The sequence below is a fragment of the Anabrus simplex genome, chromosome 4 (assembly GCF_040414725.1).
Source record: "Anabrus simplex isolate iqAnaSimp1 chromosome 4, ASM4041472v1, whole genome shotgun sequence".
Taxonomy (NCBI): Eukaryota; Metazoa; Arthropoda; class Insecta; order Orthoptera; family Tettigoniidae; genus Anabrus; species Anabrus simplex.
In genome coordinates, this window is record NC_090268.1 from 158,353,341 (window position 1) to 158,379,572 (window position 26,232).

Genomic DNA, 26,232 nt, shown 5'->3' on the forward strand with positions numbered 1-26,232 from the left:
TCGTAATTTCTCTATGAACTGTAGATATGTTGGTGTAGTTGGTAGCGGTAGGTGACAACGGACATCTTCTACATAGAAAGGTTCGCGAGTTAACTCATATACAAGCCTTGAAGGCGTATACTTCGAGACACATAGTGCCTTTTCCAGAAACGTAGCTTTCGCTTTTTCTAATTGCTCGAACTGTTTCATTTTTAGATGCGGCCATACAATTTCTAATCCATAGGTGATCACTGGTGACACTTTGAGGTCAAATAGTTTCAGGACTGTTTTGATAGATAACTTATTCAAATTCTGTATGTCGTTGATGGCTCTGACTGCTGCATTTGTCCTGTAATTGATGTGGGTAGAGAAAACATTACCTCTAGTTTGTAGTGTGACCCCCAAATACTTGAAGTTCGATATATTCTTTAGAAGTCTCCCATGTATATGAAACTCTGATGCTTTACCTCCTTTCCTAAATGTCATTGTTACTGTCTTTTCCTCATTTAACTGAAGTTCATTCTCTTCTGTCCATTTCACCAGCGCGTCAAGTGTCTCTTACAGTTTCTCGCTGGACCTCGAGGCAGTCACGATATCGTCTGCATACATATATATGCTTGTTCTTCAGGGATTACTTCTGTAATGTCCGCCGTAGCAATTATAAATAGTAGTGGGCTTAGTGGATCCCCTTAGTGATGTCATTGCATGCAGCCATGTTTGACTACTACCTGTCAAGCCAGAGAGTATACACTTCCTCTGATCACGGAATAATACTATTCCCTGCTACATACCCTTTGATTATCTAACCTTTCCCAGCTTCCAAATATATTCAACAGATGGCAGAAAGTTCCTAATAAGTTACATGCTGCGAGAAAAATGTCTACGTACAACCAGACCCCATACGCCTTAGACATTATTTGGAAACACCTATCGAAAGGATAACCTAGCTTCTTTAGAAAAAGTGAAGACCATGTATCTTAAAAAATCTCTGCCTGGCAAAAAACGCTCCTTCGAAACTAAACTATAGGCTCACAAGACTTCTTCTTCTTCTTAATCTGTTTACCCTACAGGGTTAGTTTTTCCCTCGGACTCAGCGAGGGATCCCACCTCTACCGCCTCAAGGACAGTGTCCTGCAGCTTCAGACTCTGGGTCGGGGGATACAACTGGAGAGGATGATCAGTACCTCGCCCAGGTGGCCTCACCTGCTGTGCTGAACAGGGGCGTTGTGGGGAGATGGGAAGATTGGAAGGGATAGACAAGGAACAGGGAAGGAATCGGCCGTGGCCTTACATTAGGTACCATCCCGGCACTTGCCTGGAGGAGAAGTGGGAAACCAGGGAAAACCACTTCCAGGATGGCTGAAGTGGGAATCAAACCCACCTCTACTCAGTTGACCTCCCGAGGCTGAGTGGACTCCGTTCCAGCCCTCGTACCACTTCTCAAATTTCGTGGCAGAGCCGGGAATCAAACCCAGGCCTCCGGGGGTGGCAGCTAATCACACTAACCACTACACCACAGAGGCGGACGAGCTCACAAGACATCAGTTCTATATAGAAGAACTGCCATTAAGAATACCATTGCCTTCTACGACACAATACCAAGCCTTACATCAAGAAGTGCGGGATAAGAAAACCGAATACATGGATAGAATTTTACCAAACAGACAGCAAGATGACGTCAGAATGGATGAATTCTGACTACCATAACGCGCTTCTTACTAAATGTTCATAAAGGGCAGGCAAAACAATATGGCTACGACAGGCACTGTTGATAACGAATGGTGCGGAGCAGAATGGGTCATCTAATAGTCCTACTAAAACAACTTGGCTGTTCTGACAGCTCGCAGACTACAACCAGTAGTCGCACCGTCTCCCTTTCACTAAGCTCCCTACCGAACTCGATAGCTGCAGTCGCTTAAGTGCGGCCAGTATCCAGTAATCGGGAGATAATGGGTTCGAGCCCCACTGTCGGCAGCCCTGAAGATGGTTTTCCGTGATTTCCCATTTTCACACCAGGCAAATGCCGGGGCTGTACCTTAATTAAGGCCACGGCCGCTTCCTTCCAATTCCTAGGCCTTTCCTATCCCATCGTCGCCATAAAACATATCTGTGTCGGTGCGACGTAAAACAAATAGCAAAAAAAAAAAAAAAAAAACTAACCTCCCTGTCTTAAAGCTCTTTGAGGCGGCCGGTCCGAGATCCACGCTGTCAATTCATGGACCTTGGCCCTTGGTTAACCATCACATGACGGGTGATCAACACCAGGGAAAGCTCGGCACTATACTTCGGGCTTCAGTAAAAAGAGGCCCCATGACTTATGATCGCGAGACTAAAAGCTTTTGACCGAGCTCGATAGGTGCAGTCGCTTAATTGCGGCCAGTATCCAGTATTCGAGAGATAGAAGGTTCGAACCCCACTATCGGCAGCCCTGAAAATGGTTTTCCGTGGTTTCCTATTTTCACACCAGGCAAATGCTGGGGCTGTACCTTAATTAAGGCCACGGCCGATTCCTTCCCACTCCTAGCCCTATCCTGTCCCATCGTCGCCATAAGACCTATCTGAGTCGGTGCGACGTAAAGCAATTAGCAAAAAAAAAAAAAAAAAGCTTTTGAAACGACAAACTGAAGGGATCACAACTCTCATCTTAAATTGCGCCGATACGTACGGCAAGGTCCGACTGATTTCACTTCTTTTACCCAAAGAAAACCATGCTCTTAAATACTTTTCCCATTCTCACCCGAATTTGAACCCGAAATATTGAGTAGGCCAATCTATTTTTAATGGCGATGGTGTTGACAGACATTTACACGATAATATAAATATTACACGAATATGAAGACAGATTGTATTTTTTAATGTGTCTTTCTTCTGCTGAAATATATCTAAAAATGGAAACCAATCGTCCGGAGATCGACTGAAAAAAAGCCTGAGAGGAGGGTGAATGAGGCGTATGTCTTACGATATTTGAGCCGAGCCACTTTGGAATAATATTAATAATATTTAATATTATGCGAACACTCTTATGATTTCTGTACAGCGTTCGCCTAGCGCACAGCAAGAGTGTTTGACTATGGTGGGAGCGTGGGTTGGTCACCACTGCGCCCTTATGAATCTTGGCTTTTTTTTTTCGCTTCTGCCAACTCCCTTGGTCAACTCTTCTCCTTTTCCGACTACGACGGTATTAAGTTACGAGGTCTAGGGAGTCTTTCATGCTTACGCCCTTCGTGGCCCTTGTCCTTCTTTGGCCGGTAACTTCATTTTTCGAAGTGTCGGATTCCTTTCATTTTTTCTCTCTGTTTAGTGATATGTAGAGATGGTTGCCCAGTTATGCTTTCTATTGAAACAATAATCACCACCACCACGACCACCACTCACCTTCAGCGAAGACCAGAAGATTGTATGCAATGGAGAAGTAGGCGGTAGATGGCCAACCAGCTGCGGGCAGACCTAAATTAAGGTGGAAAACCTGCATCAGGAAGGACCTGAATACTGCCAATGCTGATGAAAATAGCGTACAAGATCGAAGTAACTGGAGAAGAGTTACCAGAAAAGCTGACTCCACCCGAGTGGCAGAAGAAGAAGACAAATAAAATGATTTCGTTTCATTTAATCACATACCATAAGTACAGCCCTGTGCGGATATACAAAATATTATCCGCATCCGCGAATGGCTATCGCGGATATTGTAAATAGTTAACTACAGTATATTACACCCAAGGTATTGAAACGGATAGATCTGATAGCATAACACAATAGACCTGATAACCCGGCACCCTACAGTCAGAGGTTTATGAGGGATTTCTTCTTGCGACCTTTGTTCCTTCTTTCCATTAATAGGTTAGTGTAGCAGGGGGAGAGGTGATACTCCCACGTGGCGCGTCCCAGGTGGCGGATAGGGGGGTCCTAACCGGCTTGCCAGCGGACTTTAGGGAAATAAAATACCTCTCTCTGACCAACAACACAACCCCCTATGGGTGGGGGATGCAGACGAAGAGTACACCCACGGTATCCCCTGCTTGTCGTAAGAGGCGACTAAAAGGGACGACCAAGGGATGACCATATTAGAACCATGAGCCTACTTGTAATTAGTACCAACACGCAGGGAACACCATGGGTCGCTTTTACTTGCGCATAGTACTACTATGTTAGGTACAAAATAGGTATATGATTAGTAGCGATAGTGTGTGCTCAGGATGCATTTAGCAATACCTGTGATTCGCACCACTACATGAGCGACACCATAGGATGAGTGACACCATGCTTCTGCCTTGCCCATGCTTAGTACCCACTATGTGAGGAACACCATGGGATAATGCGGGTCCCTGTGGTTAATCCACTTATGTGAGGAACGCCATAGGTTTGCGTTGCCTGTATAGGTTTGCGTTGCCTGTAAATAGCACCAGAGTGTGCAAAACACCATAGGTCTGTGTTACATGTGCGAATTTCATTATCTGTGAATAGTACCATAATGTGTGGAATACCGCGAGCCTGCGCTGCGCTACTTTTGATTAGTACCATAACATGACAAATAGTATGGTTCTACTTTCCTAGCGATAAGTACCAGTATGAGGGGCCGATGACCTGGATTTTGGACCCGTTTCGACTATAAGCATCATCGATTTAGTATTGTGCTTTAGAAGCAGTGCCTTAGTCAGTAATACTATTATTTAACGCTAGTTTCAGGGAATGTGGGGCTTTGCAGGTCGGATCCACTGATTGTTTTAACTTCATATCCATCCATTCTTTTTTCGTCCTCACGTTTTGGAATTCTGGTCAGTGGAGGATTATGGATTTTTAAACTGTCATAATATTTCCTCTCATTTCGTACCATTAGGGGCGGATAACCTACAGTAGATGTTAGGCCCCTTTAAACAACAAGCATCATCATCATCTTTCCATTAACTGCGGGCAGGAGTTAGTTAAGTTTAGGTCAGATTTACGGCTTTATGGTGTCAAGGCCCATTATATATATCACCATTCTCCCATACAACTGTCAAGGGTCACCTAACCACGAGTAAAAATAAGAGCATATCTGAATGAAAATCAATAAACTTCATTATTTAGAAGTTATCGACAAAATTATATGCATTGTCATACAGTTTTCATTCGCTAAAACCCTAACTTACCGAGCTCGATAGCTGTAGTCGCTTAAGTGTGGCCAGTATCCAGTAATCGGGAGATCGTGGGTTCGAACCCCACTGTCGGCAGCCCTGAAGATGGTTTTCCCTGGTTTCCCATTTTCACACCAGGCAAATGCTGGGGCTGTACCTTAATTAAGGCCATGGCCGCTTCCCACTCCTAGGCCTTTCGTCGCCATAAGACATATCTGTGTCGGTGCGACGTAAAGCAAATAGCAAAAAAAAAAAAAAAAAAAACTAACTTAGCGGATATCCGCGGATCCGTGCAGGGCTTTAACCATAATAAAGTATATCATATAGAAATAACTTCAGACATATTTCAATATGAAGAACAGACGGTATTATGGAGTCAATTTTTATGTCATATCGTGTGTATAAACATCGTAATATGCACTCATGTTTATGAGCTGGTTTTGGACTTCTGGCACCTTCCTACTATTTTAAATATACCCAATATGGGGGGGGGGAGTTGGAACACTTGCACGGAGTGACACTTGCTCGGAACCCTTCACTCTGTCAAACAAAACTTGGGAGTCGGTAGTAGGATGGTGACTTTTGCATGGAGTGTCACTAGGACGAGGTCTCCATTTTCATATACTAAGGTGAAAATATACATGTATAGTACCGGTACTTCTCATAGCCTCAACTGACGATCTGGCGTATGACTTCGAGTGCCGGGAGTGTTCGAGGACATCTTCGGCTTTCCAGGTGCAGGTCTTTTGATTTGACGCCCGTAGGCGATCTGCGCGTCGTGATGAGGATGAAGTGATTATGACGACGACGCATACACCCAGCCCCCGTGTCAGCGTAATTAACCAATGATGGTTAAAATTTCCGACTCTGCCGAGAATCGAACCCGGGACCACTGTGACGAAAGGCCAGCACGCTAACCATTTACCCATGGAGCCGCACTCTTCGATATAAATTGTTGAAATTACATCCTCTGTTTCCCTCGCACATGTTTGTTTTGTTTAGTACACGTTTTCTCACTTCATTCGCCGCTTCATGCAAACACGACTTACCTTGCCTAAAACTGTACTTTTTATGTCATTCTTCCTTTACATTTACTTTTCTTGAAATCTACGCACCACCAATAAGTCAGTTGAACTTCATTGGTATAGTCCACAATGTATTGGTATCCGTTGTAAATCAGCGAAGGCTTCCCCTTGATGGTCTTGGTGAACTCCATAGCTGCTGAACAAACATCACCCGTTCAACATGGAACACTAGTTGTCAGGTATTAACTGTGCAGTGAACTCTATAGGCTTCTATCTATCTATCTATCTATCTATCTATCTATCTACCTATCTTTTTTACTGGGTGAGTCTTCTTCTCCCCTGCTTCTGCTTTCCACTCCTCCTTGATCCTCCGTGCCAGTGTCACTGTTTGACGTAGCCATTCTTTGTAATTTCCTGAAATGTTTGGCGTTCCGTGCAAATGTCACCTCATTCCATCTCCGTGCAAGTGTCATAACTTCTGTCGGGGTGAATTACTTGCGCAACGCGTTTACCGCCATGAAAACAGCAGAATGATAAGAAAAAAATAACGTCCTAGTTTCAGAGTACACTGGTGTACCCTACAGGAGCCGGCGCACGCCGCACCACGGCAGGTCCCTGTGTTCTGCTCTCGCATACTGTACAAGCGCACGTTCACGAAGAGCCTCAGATGTTCGTCGCTGGTATAAAGCTTTTCCTTCACCTTAATCTGTGATCATATTATTAATCACGTAAATTTGCACACTTGCTGTCTTTGATTTATCAATTAAATCAGGCGTGTAATAAATAATTCGCTTAGCTGTAACCTCTTTGCTTCCAGACGAAACCGGTGGCGTTTGCGGTGCGGACCAACGTGAGTTACGACGGCTCGGTGGACGATGACTCTCCCGTACATGGCAGCGCCATCTCATTCGATGTCCGGGACTTCCTCCACATCAAGGTAAGTTCTGTGGTTGGACGTGATAACTGATAAATTGTGGATATTACATCTTCACCTTAGTCCTTTATTATTTTTGGTTTTACATACATGATGCCTTCATAACTGACAAATATAAATGTACTAGAAATTTCCTTTCTCCATTGTTATCTTTTTCAAATGTTATAAAACAACGATAACTGAATAAGATATCAAGCAGAGGGCACTACCTAACAGAAAAATGTGAGTGGTTCGAACGAGGCAATGCTGGGGCTGTACCTTAATTGAGGCCACGGTCGTTAACTTCTGTTCCTCCACGTGAAGAGATTTCTGGCAGGACAATGTTTAAACTGTGATGCTGCGCTTCAGACGATGGTTACATCATGGTTCGGGTCATAATAATAATGTTATTTGCGTTACGTTCCACTAACTACTTTTACGATTTTCGGAGACGCCGAGGTGCCGGAATTTTGTCTAGCAGGAGTTCTTTATACGTGCCAGTAAATCTACCGACACGAGGATGGTGTATTTGAGCGCCTTCAAATACCACCGGAGTGAACCAGGATCGAATCTGCCCAGTTTGGGTCAAGAGGCCAGCGCCTTAACCGTAGGAGCCACTCAGCCCGACGGTTCGAGCCTTTGATACCAGATTCATATGAACCAGGCATTCAAAAGTTGCCACGCTACAATTGCTTAAACAAGGATGCTGTATATGTAGAAAAGTAGGTAATGTGTTAATGAAGCACAAAAATAAAGATCTATTATCTTCTGATATTCTTGTTCCTTTCACGGTCCGTCGGAACGGGTCTTGTGTAGAGGGCGGTCGTAACCAACGTTAATCGGGTATATGAGCTTTATAGGGTTGATCATGCTAATAAATAATTTGAAAAAAGTAATTTGATATTTCGCCCCGTGGTATAGAGGTCATCGCGTCCGCCTGTCACCCGACGGCCCCAGGTTCGATTCCCGGCCGGGTCAGGGTGTTTTGATTGTAATGATTAATATCCCTGACCTGGGGACTGGGTGTTTGTGACGTCCTTTCCTCACACACAATATTCCATACTACCGCCGTTCCAATTACACGCAGGTTCATATAATATGGTGCCACTAGGGCAAAAGATCCACATGGGTCGACGCCCCGAACAAATAGCATTGTTTTTTCTAAAAAAGAAATCGATATCTCGCGTTGTTGTCATTGTATCAGCTGGTGAAGTTAGTCAATCACATCGCTTCGTGAGCTAATTCAGATAGGCTTTGCGAGGCGGTGTTGCTAAGTCTACCAGTCGAAGAAAAAACTTCGCCAGGGGAAGGATTTAAACACGGACCTCGAAGCTGACAGGATCTCGCTATAGGAAGTGCGCTACAGTGATACCGGCTGAAACACACTCTGTGTTTGCGTTTGATGCTGATTTCTCAACATCGGTCGCTGTTGGGTGATCGTTCATGTACGGAAATCTTTGTTAAGCAGCTATGTGGCATTGGACTTATATTCACATAACGACGCAAGCCTAGTAAATATCGATATCGCCGTCCAGTGTAGGCGCCGGTTCTTCGATTGGCACTCTCAAGCCGATATTGAGCTACGTACAGATTTTGCAACACCGCCTCGTAAAGCCCATTTGAATTTACCTGCGAAGCGATCTGATTGGCTAACTTCAGCAGCTGATAAAGTGACAACGGTGCCAGATTTTCAATTATATGTCAGTATGACCAAACATCTAACAATCATGTACCCGGTTTACGTTGTTTCCAGCCCCCTTGCATGTAACGCAGCACCACAAAAACACGTAATAGTGAATACATCCCTCTACATAAGGCTGATATCCGGCCGTACATCTGGGCCAAGTTCACCTGTGCGACAGAGATCGTACCTGCGACCACATCACGGTGTGAGAATAGTGGTGGTGGTGGTGGTGGTGGTGGTGGTGATTGAGAAGAAGGAGGAATATTTTAACAGTCGCTTATCAATATTAAGTGTTACGGTAATAAACACCAATGGCGGGAATCAGCAACTGATCACACGATTTTCATGTATGAGGGACGATCAAAAAGTTTCTGTTCTACGGCTGTATAGTCCTGAATCTGGATACCAATCAGGGAAAATCGCCGTGAGCATTGAGGCACTCATCCCACCGATGCACCTGGTTGAAGATCCCATTGTGGTAAAAACAACGTACCCTGCTGCGTGAAGAAGTCCATAATCACCTGCTGTAAAGCGTCAACCCTTCAAGGCCTTTTTGTGGGGACCGAAGGCGTGATAATCGCATGGGGATGGGAATGGTTATGCGCCAGTCTACCCCAATCGCCTCATCTACCGTCCGCTTGTTGTTGTCCGTAGTGGATGAGGCTGGCCTCCCAGATCGACCGGCGTCTTGTGTCGGAGCGCGACCCGCACGGATCTTGGTGCACCATTCTACAACGGTGCTTTTCGGCAGACATGCTGCCCCACACAGTCTTCGTTCTCCGATGGATGTCTACCGGTGTTTTTCCTTCGGCAGCCAAGAACAGACTAACGGCACGTTGGTCCTGTTTGGACGCATTTGGTAATAACGTTGCCATAGTTCACATGGCCGCATTTAACGCATGCACCTCGACACGAATGTTGCACTAATTCCTTTGCCTGTATGCCCGTGCTTATATACCCGCATCTGAGTCGCACTGCGTTGGATGTCCGCTACAGCGACGCCCTCAAACTAAAACTTTCTGGCTACTTGTGTAGGGAATTACTGTTTACTATTACCAGGGTATAACATAACTTTTATGCCCTAAAAAATCAGCGATATCCAAAAACTATCAACACTTTTACGAATGTGTCGAGTTCCGCACCTTCATCAGTTTTTCTCGCTCACTAGTGTATGTAACCTCTCTGGTAGGGATTTCTTAAACAAAATATTCAGTTTCACAGGATGAACTTTCAGGTAATTTGCAATTAAATTCACCGTCCGAGTTTTCGAATCCCTCGTCAATTTCTTCCTCAGTCATTCTCTATATTTATTCATTTGTAAACATGAAAACGTTTCTTCTTTTTCTACTTCCAGCACTATTTACTGACTGACGAGCTGTCGCACCTACACATCGAAATACAACAAGAGCAATAATGTAACTAAGAACTACCACCGGACGTTCTCACTTCTTTTCAGCCCACAGAGTATTCGACAGAGGCAGATGTCACAATTGTTTTAAAAATTAAGCATCAAATGGAAGTTAGAATGTCACTGGGTTCAATGACTGACTCCCCCATTCAGTTAAGGTTTAAGTCAAATAATAGTTTTAAGAACTTTTCTTTTTGCTAATGGTTTAACGTCGCTCTAACACATAGACAGTTTTCGGTGGCGCAAAGATGAGGAAAGACTAAGACTGGAAAAGAAGTAGCATGGTGTGAAAATGGGATACATTGAAAACCATCTTTACTGCTCCCGACGACTAGATTCGAACCCATCACCTCGCGAATGCAAGCTCACAACTAAACGACCCTAACCTCACGGCCAGTTCACTCGATGGACTATTTTTACTGTACATGAAAGGCTTGAATGAAGTGTAATTTTTCAGTCTCTCCAACCGAGCCAGTGGCTGTGCGGTTTTGGTCACGTAGCTGTGAGCTTGCATTCGGGAGATGGTGGTTTCGAACCCCACTGTCCGCAGCCCTGAATATGGTTTCCCATTTTCACACCAGGCAAATATTAGGGCTCTACCTTAATTAAGGCCACGGGCGCTTCCCCCACACTCGTAGCACTTGCCTATCCCATCATCGCCATAAGACCTATGTATGTCGGTGCGAGCCATTTGTAAAATACAATTGCCAATCTCTCCATTTAATGCAGGCTGACGACTCTAAACGGCTTTGCCAGGCTGAGTAGCTCAGACGCTGTAGTGCGAGTCTTCCCAAGTTCAAGGTCCCTGTTCGATCTCGACTCAGTCTGGCGATATTTGAAGGTGTTCAAATACGCCGCCTCATGTTGATAGATTTACTGGCAAGTGAAATAACTCGTATTGGACAACATTTCAGCATGTCGTCGTCTCCGAAAGTCACAAAGAAAAAGGAGTAAAACCAATAACATTATTGTTTGAAAAGGCTAACTGTAGCCAAGTGTTTATTTCAAATCTTGTTCCCTTAAGGGGAGTAAAGTAAACGCGAGTCCTCGTCTAGAGGTGCTGCAGCTCTTTTCAGGCACCCCCAATGGAGGTGAGCTGCATGTACTATTGTAATCACATACCAGCCGTCCTGCCATTCTTAAATTTCTGACATTATCGGGAATCGAACCCGAGCCCGCGAGGACGGCAGCTAATAGTGCTAATCGTTACACTACGGAGGTGGGAAAGGGGGAGTATAAATGGGCATCTTGTTGAAATTTTTAATTTTTGTGCAGAAACATTATTTCGAATTTGCGGAGTAATTTGGTGTTTGATTTATTAAATAAGGTTGAGTGGAAGTAAACTTAGTTTTGATTAACTTAATACGGCATTTTTAGGATTTCATAAGCCATTGGTCACTTAAAAATTAACATCTCAATAGCCATAAGGCATACAAGGCTGTGGTTTAATTTAAATTCTAGTGAAAACTTTGCTGCATTAAGTTGGTACAACTGGCATAACAGTTGTGATCCTTGTTTACGTTGTGCATGCGATATTCTTTGTATAACGTGTGTAATTTTTTCATTCTTGTGCTGTTCTGTTAATGTCTCGTGCATCTTATCACTTTCAGACAAATAACCCATTTCCTCAAGAACTATAGACTCTTAATTGTTTTCATGCTTCATTTATAATTCTCTTCTGATGCCATACCTCTAGAATGGTGGGGATAACTTGTATATTTGCAGTCTGTCAAACACACTACAGTTACAATATAAACTATAACACTATAAACATACCTGTACAAATATACCTTTTTATACAAAGAATGACACGTTTCGTTCTACAAGAACATCATCAGATTCAATCAAATCACTTAAACAATGCTTAAATATGTACAGTATTGTTTACGTTGCGTAAACTTGTCAATGATAGAGAGTTTAGTGATAACATGAACCAGTAATGACAAAAATAAATGTACAAGTATGAATATAATGAAAAACTTACGTACTCTAGACTGCCGAACCTTACTCCGTTGTCACACTATTTCAGGACTATGGTCATGGGAAGTTTTGGGTAAAGCACACTGCTCGCGGAGAGAGGAGGGGAAGCATGGGAGGGGCCGTGTGGATCGTTGTGGATATCTCCTATTGGATGTTAAAATCGAGTATATTGTACCGGGTTGAGGGGAGGGGGAAGTAGGGGTGAGCGAGTGGAGCGCTGTGGAACCTCCTATCAACACTGGAGATAAACTTCCTGTTAAAATGTACTTTTATATAATACTAGCAAGATACCCGTGCTTCGCTACGGTATTATACTGAAATTTATAATTGAATGCTTATTGTTTTAGATATATAATCCGCCGAAATTCGCGATCTGACTCGTTTTCGGCGAGAATCCACCAAAATTCCCGATCTGACTCGTTTTCTATTAGATTTCGGCATGTTTCCTCCCATTTTTAAATCTTCCTTTCCAGCAATCGATTTCGTACTTCCCGGGCTAGGCTCAGGCATTCCTCGCGGTCAGTTGGGTCCCTAAATCTTTGCCATATTTTCCTATAATCATTTTTAATATGGATAAAATCCTTCAGGAGAACCGGCGTGGTGTCATATTGGGTGCCTTGGCGGCACTAAACCCGCGGCCGGACTGCATTCTTAGTCATTACCAGTCCAGGAGCCGTTTCCAGCGCAGTCCGCACAACTGACGACGGTCCGGAACATTATTATTATTATTATTATTATTATTATTATGTGTTGCTGTAATGGCTGATGACAGGGAAAACCGGAGTATCCGGAGAAAAACCTGTCCCGCCTCCGTTTTGTCCAGCACGAATGACACATGTAGTGACCGGGATTTGAACCACGGAACCCAGCTGTGAGAGGCCGGCGCGCTGCCGCCTGAGCAACGGAGGATCCTTATAAGTACATTAAGAACAGTAAGATCAATAGGTTTCACCTCCTTCTACACCCCACCACCGTTAAGTTCATTTACCGCCACCCACTCCCCTCCCCCCAAAAAATTAAAAGAAGGCTTGTTTCTTTATGTTTAAAGGAGATTCCAAACACCAATGTTCACGTCTATTACCTTCAGTTTTGAGATATAAGTATCCCCATAAAAATAATTTACTTTTTCACTTCATTTCACACTACTCCCCACCCCCACTAAGTGAATATTCCCGCAAAAAATACGTGTTTCTTTAATAGTAAAGGATCTTCTAAATACCAATTATCACGACTCTAACTTCTTCAGTTTTTGATTTATCTGTCCTCATGAAAGGAATTCAACTCCTTTACACTCCCGCCCTCCAAGATGGTTTCCTCCCAGAAACGCGTTTTTCTTTGTTTTTATAGGAGATCCAAATACGAATTTTCACGTCTGTAACAGCTTTAGTTTGTATTAGATGTATGTATTCTCATACAATTAAGTCAATTAAATTTTCAATTATTTCACACACACACACACACATCCTCATTGGATTTTCCGAGAATACGTGTTTCTTTACTTTTAAAGCAGATTGCAAATATCAAATTTCACGTCTGTAATTCCTTCATTTTTGAGATATCAGTAGCGTAATTAAAAGAATTCCACACCATTTTCAGTCACATTTACCTCCCCCCCTCCACCCAAGTGGTATTTCCGAAAACTAAAAATACACGTTTCTTTATGTTTAATAGAGATAAAAATACCATTTTTCTCTTCTGTAACATGCTAAGTTTTTTTAGATATACTGTAAAAATTCTCATTTTAAAATTTCTCCCCTTTTGAGTTCCCCTTAAGTGGAGTTTCCAAAAACAAATCACCTATGTTTCTTTACATTTACAGGAGATTCCAAACACCCACTTTTTACGTCTGTAACATTTTACGTTTCCAAGATATTCTGTAGATATAGTCTTTCAAAAAATTCACCCCAATTTGTCACTCCTGTTTAACCGCCATTAATTGGATTTTCCAAAAAATAAAAAATACGTGATTCTTTATTTATAAAGGAGATCCCATATACAAATTTTCAGTTCTGTAATATCATTCGTTTCTGAGATATATGTATCCTCATTAAAGTCATTCAACCCATTTTTCACCCTTTTACACCCCACCTATTGCGATTTACAGCAAACAAAAAAATACGTGTTCCTTTATTTTTAGAGGAGATTCTAACTACCAATTTTTAAATCTGTAAATTTTAAAGTTCTAAGATGTAGACCCACTCATTTTAACAAATCACTCCCCCCCCCCTTTTTCATCCTCCAATATTTGGAATTTTCAAAAACGAAAAAATACGTGTTTCTTTACTTTTAAAGTAGATCTCAAATACCAATTTTCAGGTCTGTAATATCTTCAGGTTCTGAAATATAAGTAGCCTCATTTAAGACATTCAACCCATTATTCACCCTTTTACACCCTTCCTATTGGGATTTTCCGAAAACAAAAGAATACGTGTTTCTTTATTTTTGAAAGAGATTCTAAATACCAATTTTTACATCTATAAACTTTAAAAGTTTTGAGTTATAGATACACTCATTTTAAAAAATCACCCCCCTTTTCACCCCCCCCCCATTAATTGGATTTTCCAAATACAAAAAATACGTTTTTCTTTATTTTCAAGGAGATCCCAAACACCAATTTTCAGATCTGTAATATATTCAGGTTCTGAAATATAAGTAGACTCATGAAAGGCGTTGGACAACTTTTTCAGACTTTTCCACCCTTCCTATTAGGATTTTCCGAAAACAAAATATACATGTTTCTTTATTTTCAAAGGAGATTCCAAATACTAATTTTCACATCTATAACCTTTAAAAGTTTTGAGATATAGATACACTCATTTTAAAATAATATTACCCCCTTTTCACCCCCTCTATTTGGATTTTCCAGAAACAAAAAAATACGTGTTTCTCTATTTTTAAAGGAGATCCCAAACACCAATTTTCAGGTCTGTAATATCTTCAGTTTCTGAGATATAAGTAGCCTCATTAAAGGCATTTAACCCTTTTTTCACCCCTTTTCACTCCTCCTATTGCGATTTTCCGAAAACGAAAAAATACGTGTTTCTTTATTTTTAATGAAGATTCTAAATGCCAATTTTTACATCTGCAAACTTTAAAAGTTTGGAGATATAGATTCACTCATTTTAAAAATTCACCCCCTTTTCACCCTCCCATTAATTGGATTTTCCAAAAACAAAAAATACGTGTTTCTTTATTTTTAAAAGAGATCAAAAGTACCAATTTTCAGGTCTGTAATATCTTCCGTTTCTGAGATATAAGTACCGGTATCCTGATTAAAGGCATTCAACCCATTTTTCCCCATTTTCACCCTTTTCACCCCTCCTATTGGAATTTTCTGAAAACAAAAAAATACGTGTTTCCTTATTTTTAAAGAAGATTCTAAATACCAATATTTACATCTGTAAACCTTTAAAGTTTTGAGATATAGATACACTCATTTTAAAATTTCACCCCCCTTTTCACCCCCTTAGAGACGGAATATCCAAAAATCCTCTCTTAGCGAGCACCTACATCCTAATATGAATATATCCCCAAAATTGCATTTCTTTATGTCCAGTAGTTTTGGCTCGGCGATGATGAATCAGTCAGTCAGTCAGGACAAGTTATTTTATATATATATAGATGGACGAATGCAAATCAATGCTTTTTGGTGAATAAAGAAAGGAATTGAAATAGAGACCAACTATTAAATGTTATTATTATGGTGAAAGCTCATTTAATGAGTAAGTCTTGTCCAGATGTTGTGTGAGTAGAGCGAAGTGGGGGAAATTTTTAAGTGTGTATGGTCATTTAGGTTAGTTACATTAGCATTTTCGTAGATGTAAATTTCGATTGCTTCCTTTATATTCAAAGATTTGCTTTTATTTTCGATGTGTGAAATTTTTAGATATGTATTGATGGCTGTGAAATGGTGTAAATAGTCGTGTATGTGCTCCCCGAAGCTGAATGTCGCGTTTTTGTGTTCTTTGTGTGTATTTCCGTGTATTTTGCAGGGATGTTTATAGTGTTGCAATTTATATTGTTATTGCAGTGTGTTTGACAGACTGAAAAGTTTTTGTTATATTTAACTACGTCGACAATGAAAAGTATGGCTTCATTCTTAACAAAATATTTGCAGTAAATTACACAAAAAGGAAATATGTATAAATTAATTACAACAGAAAAAATATTCTAACTCCTAAAATATGTACTTCAATCAAAGTAGAGGATCAAGTACATGAATCATGTATAAGTAACCTGCAAAAGTTTCATTAAGTTGCACTAAGTAGTTCTTGAGGAACTGGGTCATGGAGTTACCTAATTAAACACCCCCCACAACTTCCACCAGCAGGCTGTGACGTGGTACAGGTGTGTACATTTGTTCACCGTGCAGCATTTTGTCAGCAATGATCTTGTTTTTGTTACAAACTGCGGGAGAAATGCTCTTTGAGACAGAAGTTAACGTCATGAACTTAGATAGCAGTGAAATCCCCTGTCCAACAATCCATCATTTAACTGTCTGACAGGAACCTGTGGAGCTCTCTAACTCCCTGATCTATGTGGATTAAACTTAATCCTTTCAATCTATCATCTACCTGTCCGCCCGGGTTATGTGTACTGTTGGTCTCCCCTGACGATGCGCTTCGGCATAACAGTTCCAAAGTTTGTTGTTGTCCAAGTGAAAATAGATATTTACAAGTTCGTTTAGAACTCGGACATCAGCGACAATGTCGGATAAATGGCGTCATGAAGTAAATTTCTCATAATCTATATAAATAAAGTTGTAGGGGGGTCCGTTTTCTGTAATTTCGTTTGTTTTGCCAATTTTTCAGATACTTATCCATTTTAGGTCAACTCAAGACCGTATCAGTGGTTTTTATTTTTCGTGTCTGTTTTTCTGTTTGTTCCATCATCACAGCGAAAAGGCTGGATAGATCTCGATCAAAATTCATATTTAGAGTATAATCGTCCCGCGTAAGATTTTGATATGCATTTGATTTTAAAAATTCTGAATAGACGGGGTGTTTAAAGGAAAACCAGAACAGTTTTCTTCCGTTTTCTTTATACAGTACTATTACTTTTCTGTGAAATCCGTGAACTATATGTGAAACGTCTCTTCATTATAAAACCCTTTTGTTATGTACATAATTTCGCTTACTCTTCAGATGACGGAGGAAATTACTATTTTCTGCGGGTTTGGTGCTCTGCATTGAGTGACCGACAAACTGACAACGAACCTACCGGTTACCATGGCAACGCCTCTGGCTGCTTGCCAGCGGGGAAGTAACGTTATGGTATTTTCGTCATCGTTCCTGAAAACTCGTGGTTGTTCCTAGGGTAGAAGGCGAGAGATACGTCAAGCTGGCGTTGTGCGGGATATTTGCGGAATATCGATGTGGGTTACAATCGTCTTCGAAATAGCACGAAGGGGGACTGTTAATATTTGAACAGTACCGTGAAATGTAGCCCAATATTTCACGGTGTTTTCTGGCATTTGCTATTATTTTTACTGTATTTCTCTTCTACTTGTGTTTTTTGCTTTTTTTTTTTCCTTACCTATGCATTGCCCCTCTAGGCTGAAGTAATAACACCGAATGTCATCTTCTATTCTGTTTACCTATGAATCCCTGCACCTAAATTTCTCATGTTACCGCTTTCGTAAATTCGTAACATATATCATCACAATTTAGTGAGGGACATTTCATTTTTTAATACATCCACATGGTATTTACATATTTGTCGTATCCGACTGTCCGCAGTCATTATCTTATTTTTATTTAATATCGAATTCCTTAACTGTATTATTTTCTTTCTTAATTTCTCCGATTTTATGCGAGTGTTCCCGAAACCTGAACAATCTTTCCTTTGAGGAAAAAGTCCAAGGTGTTAAAGGTATAATTTATTGGCTTCGAAAAATATCGTAATATGGAGGGAATTTTAATGATGGTGCAGACCATCGTTTCGGGATAAGTAGGGGCTAAACGGTAAGTCGTATCACAAAACAGATATCACAATCGCCGCTCAATTTGGAGAGAACTTCAACTTTGGTTGTATGACATTTTGTCGTATCTCCATTCTTTAGTTAGTGCTGCATTGCTCGATTATAATCAAATCTGTAACTCGATTGTAACGTTACGCCGCTGGTGACTTACTTTGTAGGCATGCTTTCCGCGCATACATTTCTCTATAACCTTGAAGGTTCTTACTTTCAGTTGATATTGTGTCCGCCTACGTAGCGTAACGGTTAACACTATTAGCTGCCGTCCTCGGGGGCCCGGGTTCGATTTCCACTACTGCCAGAAATTTACGAATGACAGGGCTGGGATGTGCATCAAATGGTACATGCAGCTCACCTCCATCGGGGGTGTGCCTGAAAAGAGCTGCGCCACCTCGGTACGAGTTTACATTTTTAGTTCATATTGTATACAAAATTAAAAAGGACTTAAGAGTGTTACCCATACGCTCAGGTCGGAGGTCCTTTCATTTAGTCTAATCATATATTCTTCTTAATCAGTTTACCCTCAGCGAGGGATCCCACCTCTACCGCCTATGGCAGTGTCCTGGAGCTTCAGACTCTGGGTCGGGTGATACAACTGGGGAGGTTGACCAGTACCTCGCCCAGGTGGCCTCACCTGCTAGTCTGAACAGGGGCCTTGAGGGGGATGGGAAGATTGGAAGGGATATACAATGAAGAGGGAAGGAAGCGGCCGTGGCCTTAAGTTAGGTACCATCCCGACATCTGCCTGGAGAAGAAGTGGGAAACTTCCAGGTTGGCTGAGGTGGGAATAGAATCCATCTCTGCTCAGTTGACCTCCCGAGGCTGAGTGGACCCCATTCCAGCCCTCGTACCACTTTTCAAATTTAGTGGCAGACCCGGGAATCGAACCCGGGCCTCCTGGGGTGGCAGATAATGACACTAATCACTACAACCACAGAGGCTTACTTAATCTACATTCAATCAACTGTTTACCCAGACTTTTCTTAAGTGATTTCATTCTGTGAATGTATCGAACATTCCATTCCCTAATTCCCCTCCCTATATATGTCTGGTGTGGACTATTTCGATAGCAGGTTATCGAACAGTATTCCCAACATCACAAGGAACTAAATTAAAGTGAATAAGAAACATCAAAATTCAACGCCCGAGCAGGGACTCGAACCCTAGACCCTTAGGTTAAAAGCCTAATGCTCGACCGACTGAACTATCCGGGCTCACGCCAGTGAGTGCCGAAGTGTTGAGTCACAAGTCAGATGTTCTTCAACAAGTGCTGACGTCAATATATTTATAATTCTTTTCTTTGATATTGATTCTGTTCGGGTTACAACCTCGTTGTACTCGTAAAGCCATGCTACGGTTACTCATGAGCTCACTCGGAATTGTTTGCGGTTGGCTCACCAGAGCCTATAAGCAGTGGTAAGCCGACCAACATTCTGATGGTGAAACGTTTTTCGACGAGCGGGACTCGAACCAGCTAACCACGCTGTCAGATGTCTTAACGATTATGGTTCCCAGCCCGGCTCTGGCTATAATGAACTTCAGTAACCATAAAGAAACAAGGTTTTACTTTATTCAGAATCAGCTAGTAGAAACTTAGAGTCCGCCTTTATGTTGCAGTGTTTAGTGTGATTAGCTGCCGGGTTCGATTCCCGGCTCTGTCACGAAATTTGAAAAGTGGTACGAGGGCGGGAACAGGGTCCACTCAGCCTCGGGAGGTCAACTGAGCAGAGGTGGATTCTATTCCCACCTCAGCCATCCTGGAAGTTCCCCACTTCTTCTCCAGGCAGATGTCGGGATAGTACCTAACTTAAGGCCACGGCCGCTTCCTTCCCTCTTCCTTGTCTATCCCTTCCAATCTTCCCATCCCCCGCAAGCCCCTGTTCAGCATAGCAGGTGAGGCCGCCCGGGCGAAGTACTGGTCATTCTCTCCAGTTGTCTGAAGCTCCAGGACACTGCCCTTGAAGCGGTAGAGGTGGAATCCCTCGCAGAGTCCGAGGGGAAAACCAACCCTGGAGGGTAAACAGATTAAGAAGATAAATGTGTAAATAAATGACAAACGCGAATGAATGAATGAATGAATGAATGAATGAATGAATGAATGAATGAATAAAACGCATACCGGTAACTAATTTTCTCTTTGCATGCATCGTGATTTTGCTCATTTTCTTCAGATTGTTTGATGGTGGTGATTTTTAATTTAAGAGCATGTACAACTGGGCAACGATCTTCTATTAACATTTTCCCAAGGACACTTGGGAAAATGAAGGTATCGGCAAAAAACGACAAGGACCGTGAAGAGGAGGAAAATGAAAGGCTCTCCAGGCCTCACAAACTTCATACTGCTGGGGTCAGAAAAAGACATGAGTGGACGAAGGAAGGTTGGATAAATGTTGAGGCGAGGAGCCTGACACCAGTAAGGGGAAGCAGTGCTAGACTTATCCAAGGAACCCATGGTCCAAAGATGTAAACTCCTGGGTCCCCTTTTAGTCACCTTTTACAACAGGCAGGGGAGTAACGGTGGTTCAACAGGAAGTTCAACTAAGTAACCATCATCTGTGATGTATGCAAGTGGAAATAAGAATAAAATAATCTATTCAAAAAGGGAAATTTGAAAAATGATTTTAAAAATAAAACAAATTATTTTATCAAGTCGACATGGATGAAACAGTAGCAGAACCCTTGAAATTGCAACGCCCTTGATTGGTCCACTCTCACACATCAAGCGAATGACGACATCAGTACTACTCCCGTCATCGGCTGGTGTGAGTTCGAGTTCTCCTGCAGACCGAGGTTCCGTCTTAGGCCGGAGAGATCGGCACACACTGTGAGGACGTGGGTCACGGTGCATTCGGCACCACAAGAACACACTGAGGGGTCTTCCCTCTTTAGGAGGTAAGGGTTCGTAGATCGTCTATGACCAGCTTACACAAAACTACGGCCTCTCTCCGTGAAGTCCGGAAAGAGGACCCCCACACGGCAGTTGTCTTCTTAATTGCTCTCAGCTTGTTGGGAGTTCGGAAAGCCTGCCACTCCGATTTCCAGGACGCCAAGATCACGCAGGGGATGCTGTGGTGATACCTTGGTTGTATTTTATCACCCAATTCCACGGGGGGTTCGATTGATTTCACTTCCTTATTCTATCAAAATTGTTTTTATACGACTCAGACGTCTCCGTCAATTATGCGACCATCTTGTCCCAGCTATGACCATGTAGTGTGGAATACAAAGAGCTTCTTTATCATCCAGCCACGCTAGAAGAAACTATGCTAGTAGTGAATCCTAGATGAGCTAAAATATACCTATCTAGTGGATATATTAAATATCGAAGACTGAGATGACTGAATTCTTACAAACCCAAAATATTACCATCTTTAATATCTTACTATTTTGATAAAACTGAAACACCGCATACTCAGTACGATACTTGACCGCTCATGTCAATTTCCGGGAGAGTGGTCTGGTGTACACCGAGCTCAAAATTACCACTTTTCCCCTCGAGTCGCATGCGGTGCGCCCGAACGGAAGTGGCGTTAAATAGGAAGCGTGGCAGAGGCAGCATAGGTCGATACCGGGGCCTTCTCATTCTCTGGAGGTGGAGGTACTGTACCTGTGGTAGCAGTCACACATACAACACAACACACATTATCCCCTCTTCTAAGGGATTACAGCTTGTGAAATGGAATTAGCGATCAAATAACCATGAGATTGTTGTGGGTTTGCTGCTACTTGTGCTTCGCTTCTTTCCTCTTCGGTTAATTTCGCTCTCGCCTGTCCTGGCGCTGTAAGACTGCATTCAAGAGAGCTTAAATATGAAAAGGCGAGACAGATTAAGGAATTTCGTGTTGCTTGCCCTTACTCCATTGTGGGTGGGAGCGGTAGAATAACACCTACGGTATCACCTGCCTATCGTAATAGGCGACTGAAAGGGGCGTCAGGGACTCTTGACTTGAGAGCGTGGGTTGGGGACCGAGTGCTGGCATTGCTTGCAGTTACTTGTGTCAAGCTCCTCACTTTCATCTATCCTATCTGACCTCCCTTGGTCAGTTATTGTTCTTTTTTGACCCCGACGGTATTACAAATGGAGGCCTAGGGAGTCCATTTTCACGCCCTCTGTGGCCCTTGTCTTTTTTTGGACGATATCTTCATTTTTCCAAGTGTCGGATCCCTTCCGTATTTTCTGTGTTATTAGTGTTATATAGAAGATGGTTGCCCAAGTTGTACTTCCTCTTAAAACAATAATCGCCACCACCAGTTACTTTCTCTGACTTCCTTAAGAAGGCATATTGGAATCCTAAGGAACCATGTTTAAAGTCTTCAATATTCAGATTAGTAAGACTTCAGATAATTTATAACTGTTATGATCTTCAGTCTGCTGAAACTGATTTTTTAATAAATAAATTTATAAACTACCTGAAAAAGAAATTCTACAAGTTTTTCAGTATTGTTGTTACCACATGCACCAATCCGGTCGCGCTGATGTATCCAGGGGAAATTCCGTATGCATGTATCAATGCGAACGGAGGGCTGTTTGAACATTTCGTGTAAGGAGGAGTTTCATGTGGTATGCTGGTATGTGCTATTCCTATGTCCTTTCTATTATTAATGTACTATATGGAGTTGTAAAAAATAAGTTCGAACGTGAAATGAAGCGTTTTCGGACTCATGTCCATATAACACATGTTCTTCTACATGTGAGGGATGTGCCCTGCAAGTTTGGCCTACCATATTGTTACATCTTGTAGATATACACTCGTGTTCATAAAAACCAGACTAGAGATAGGAAGTTCATATTCACAGAACATGTTCACTAGTTTGCTCTGACAAAATGATTAGCATTTAAACCATATCGGCTCCACATAAATATATCGGCGCACCACCACCGACTGTTAAAATGTGCCTGTGGTTCTCGTTATCGCTATAAATCGAATGTAATGGATCAGTGTGACTTGAGCAGACGTGCAGGATGCCTCGCAAACGTATGCGAGAACCGTACTGTCAAATAAGTGAGTTTGAATGAGAGCGCATTATTGGCACGAGAGAACGTGATGCATCCAACCGGGAAATTGCTGCTCGTGTGTGACGAAGTGTGTCGGCAGTACAATGGGTGTGTACAGAATGGTTCACAGAAGGCCATTGAACATGACGAGATGGGTCTGGTCGCACCACACAGACCACCCACCGAGAAGATCGACACCTCGTCCGAATGACATTGCAGGACAGATCTGCGTCCTCCTTGGCTCTGGCGCAACAGTGGAACAGTGTAACACATTGTACACTATCGGGAGGGACAGTCCGTCACCGTTTATCACGGTCTGTGTTACCGACGCGTCGACTACTTCTAGGTTTACCTTTGACTAATGTGCATAAACATGCTAGACTGCAATGGTGCATGAAACGACGTCACTGGGGACAGGAATGGCAACGGTTAATGTTTTCGGACGAATCCAGTTTCTGTTTGTTTGAAAATGATAGCCGCATTTTCGTTCGCCGCAGACAGTGAGAGAGGCATCATATTGACTGCATTCGCACAAGACATACAGCGCCAACTCAAGGCCTTATGGTGTGGGGTGCTATTGGGTACAAATACAAATCACAGTTGGTGTGTGTTCAGGGCACTGTGACCAGTTTGACCTGCGTGAATGACATCCAGCGACCCGTAGCCATATCCTTTCTGCACGACACCCCAGACGCCATATTACAGCAGGACAATGCGTGACCATATGTTGCTGTACGAACACGTGCCTTCTTGTTGTCAAAAAATGTCAGACCGTTGCCCTGGTCCACCCGATCACCGGCCTTGTCGCCAATCGAAAATGTGTGGGATATAGTGAAACGACGGGTGCGGCGTTGTGACTCAATGCCAACCACCAAAGATGAACTGTGGAACCAGGTGAATGCAGCATGGATGGCTATATCCAAGGACGCCATGTGCGCCTTATTCGCGTCGATGCAATCACGCATGGAACAAGTTACCGGTGCCCATGGAGGACCCAGTGCCTAGTAGGCGACAGGACACATGCTGAACCTAAGTGGCTGAAATGCTAATCGTTTCTGCAGAACATACTAATGAACATGTCCTGTGAATATGAATTTCCTATCTCTAGTCTTTCAAGGTGTTCTGCTTTTAATGAACATGAGTGTATATGAATGTATACTGCCTGACAGAAAAATGAAACACCGAGAAGAAATGGTCGGGTGTCAATATAACTTCGTACATGTACACACCATCGGCGAGTAGAGTAGAGTTGCAATTCTCTGTGACAGGTAGAACGGCGACCAGAATGCATTAGTGCAGTTCGTGTTTAGTGTTTTACCAGGTCTGGTAGGGTATGTAAGGGGCGTGAACAGCATCAAATATTGAGTGATCACTGTGCAGGACACGGATATGGACGTTATCAGCACCTGACAGAGTTTGAAAGGGGCCTCATTGTGGGTCTCCATTTGGCCGGCTGGTCGAATTGTGCAATATCCAGACTTGTTGGTGTGACAGTGGCCCGATGTTGGACTGCAGGGAACTTGAGGGCAGGCATACTCGCAGTCAAGTTTCCGGTCGACCATGTCTGACCACCGCAGGGATGATCGCCGTATTGTTCACCAAGCACATCGTAACCACTACAAATCTGCACCTGATATCCGAGAACAAGTAGTGGACTCCCTGCAACATTGAGTCATCCCGCACCATTGGAGAGTAGCAGCAGCCGAAGTAGAAAATTACCGTCCTATGCGTAGGCTGCCGTTAACATCACAACACAAGCGGCTGCGTTTGGAGCGGTGCCGTGACTGGAAGCATGGCCTGCTGTGAATGACGTCGCATTGTGTTCAGCGTTGAATCGCACTTCTGCACTACCCCGCATGACCATCGTATGCGAGTATAGCGGCGACCTGGTTTTCCAATTCCAATGTTTTGGAGAGGAACAGCGGAGTTACTGCTGGCGTCATGGTGTGGGGAGCCATCGTGTATGAGGTTAGGTCACGTCTGGTAGTGATTGAGGGAACTTTGGTGGTACAACTGAACGTCACGAACATCCTGCGTCCTCATGTGTTACCTCTCATGCGACAGTATCGTGCTGTCCTTTTTTTCAACAAGACAATACTCGTCCGCACACGACACGTGTCTGTCTGAACTGTCTGCGGGATGTTGAGGTACTCCCGTGGCCTGCAAGATCCCCAGATCTGTCCCCGTTAGAACACGTGTGTCACCAGCTATGACGTCAACTCCTTCCCAGTGCCAGTATCCAATATATCAAGGACCAGTTTATAACAATGTGGGTCAGCTTGCCTCAGGATCAGATACAACCAAATCAGAGCATGCATCTTGGCCAGAGAGGGTGCAACATCATACTGATAAATGGGCTCGTACTGCCAAGTTCTTTGTAAATTTGACTCGAATTTTTAATCACTGAAATTACATTTAGGGAAATGATTTTTAGTCACTAATAGGGTAGAATACCAGCGTATTTAACAAAGAAGCAAGTGTCTTCCACCAGCACAACGGATCTGCATTGAGATTTGCATAAATAGTAGCGATGTGAATTATCAGAACCCCTAAAACTAATGCAACTCACCTATATAACTGTAGAGCGCCTAGATTATATTTGTGCCTTGCTCAAACACGTTTTCATTCTAGCACATTAGTGACTAAAAATACTTACCTTATATCACATACCCTCTCAACACTTGAAGTTTCATTTCGTTTCCTCCTTCCCTTCTAGGTGCTTTGTCAGGCAGTGTATTTACAGTATATCCTCCTGAGTCCTGAGTTTAAATATTCGAATTTCTGCACAGAAAAACAACAACAACAACAAGAAGAAGAGCATTGGGTAAACATTTGCATTTTAATTGTCGCAAAATTTACCTACCTTGATGTGGGTCGGTTATGATCACTTTGTCTTCGCTAAAACACAGTTGGAGAGGTACAAATAAGAAATCGAAATCTGCTGGAGTCAGTAATATGTAGGGGGCACTTAGACTTTCGTTATTTGAGAAGTTGGTTTTCTCTAGTAGTGTTTAACTCTGCACGGTAAGTTAAGTTCGTACGAAATGAAAAAGTGAATTGCTATAAAACTCCTCCTCAAAACTGTAATCTGCCATCGAGCCACAATATTTGTCTTCTTGTTCTTCTTATCCCTATGTATTTGGGTTGGTATTTCTTAAG

General features: G+C 42.6%; 1 protein-coding gene across 4 annotated transcripts in view; it reads left to right on the forward strand.

Annotated features, from left to right (window-relative positions):
- Positions 1 to 26,232, forward strand: part of Ca-beta (Ca2+-channel-protein-beta-subunit) — a 592,192-nt gene that overhangs the window by 461,663 nt on the left and 104,297 nt on the right. For all 4 annotated transcript variants that reach the window (XR_010859801.2, XM_067145289.2, XM_067145288.2 and 1 more), the window contains exon 3: positions 6,933 to 7,052. Coding sequence is in view for 3 of the 4 variants with exons in the window: in XM_067145289.2 (XP_067001390.2) it covers positions 6,933 to 7,052 (120 nt within the window). In the remaining variant the exon portion in view is untranslated. The remainder of the gene's footprint in view (positions 1 to 6,932; positions 7,053 to 26,232) is intronic.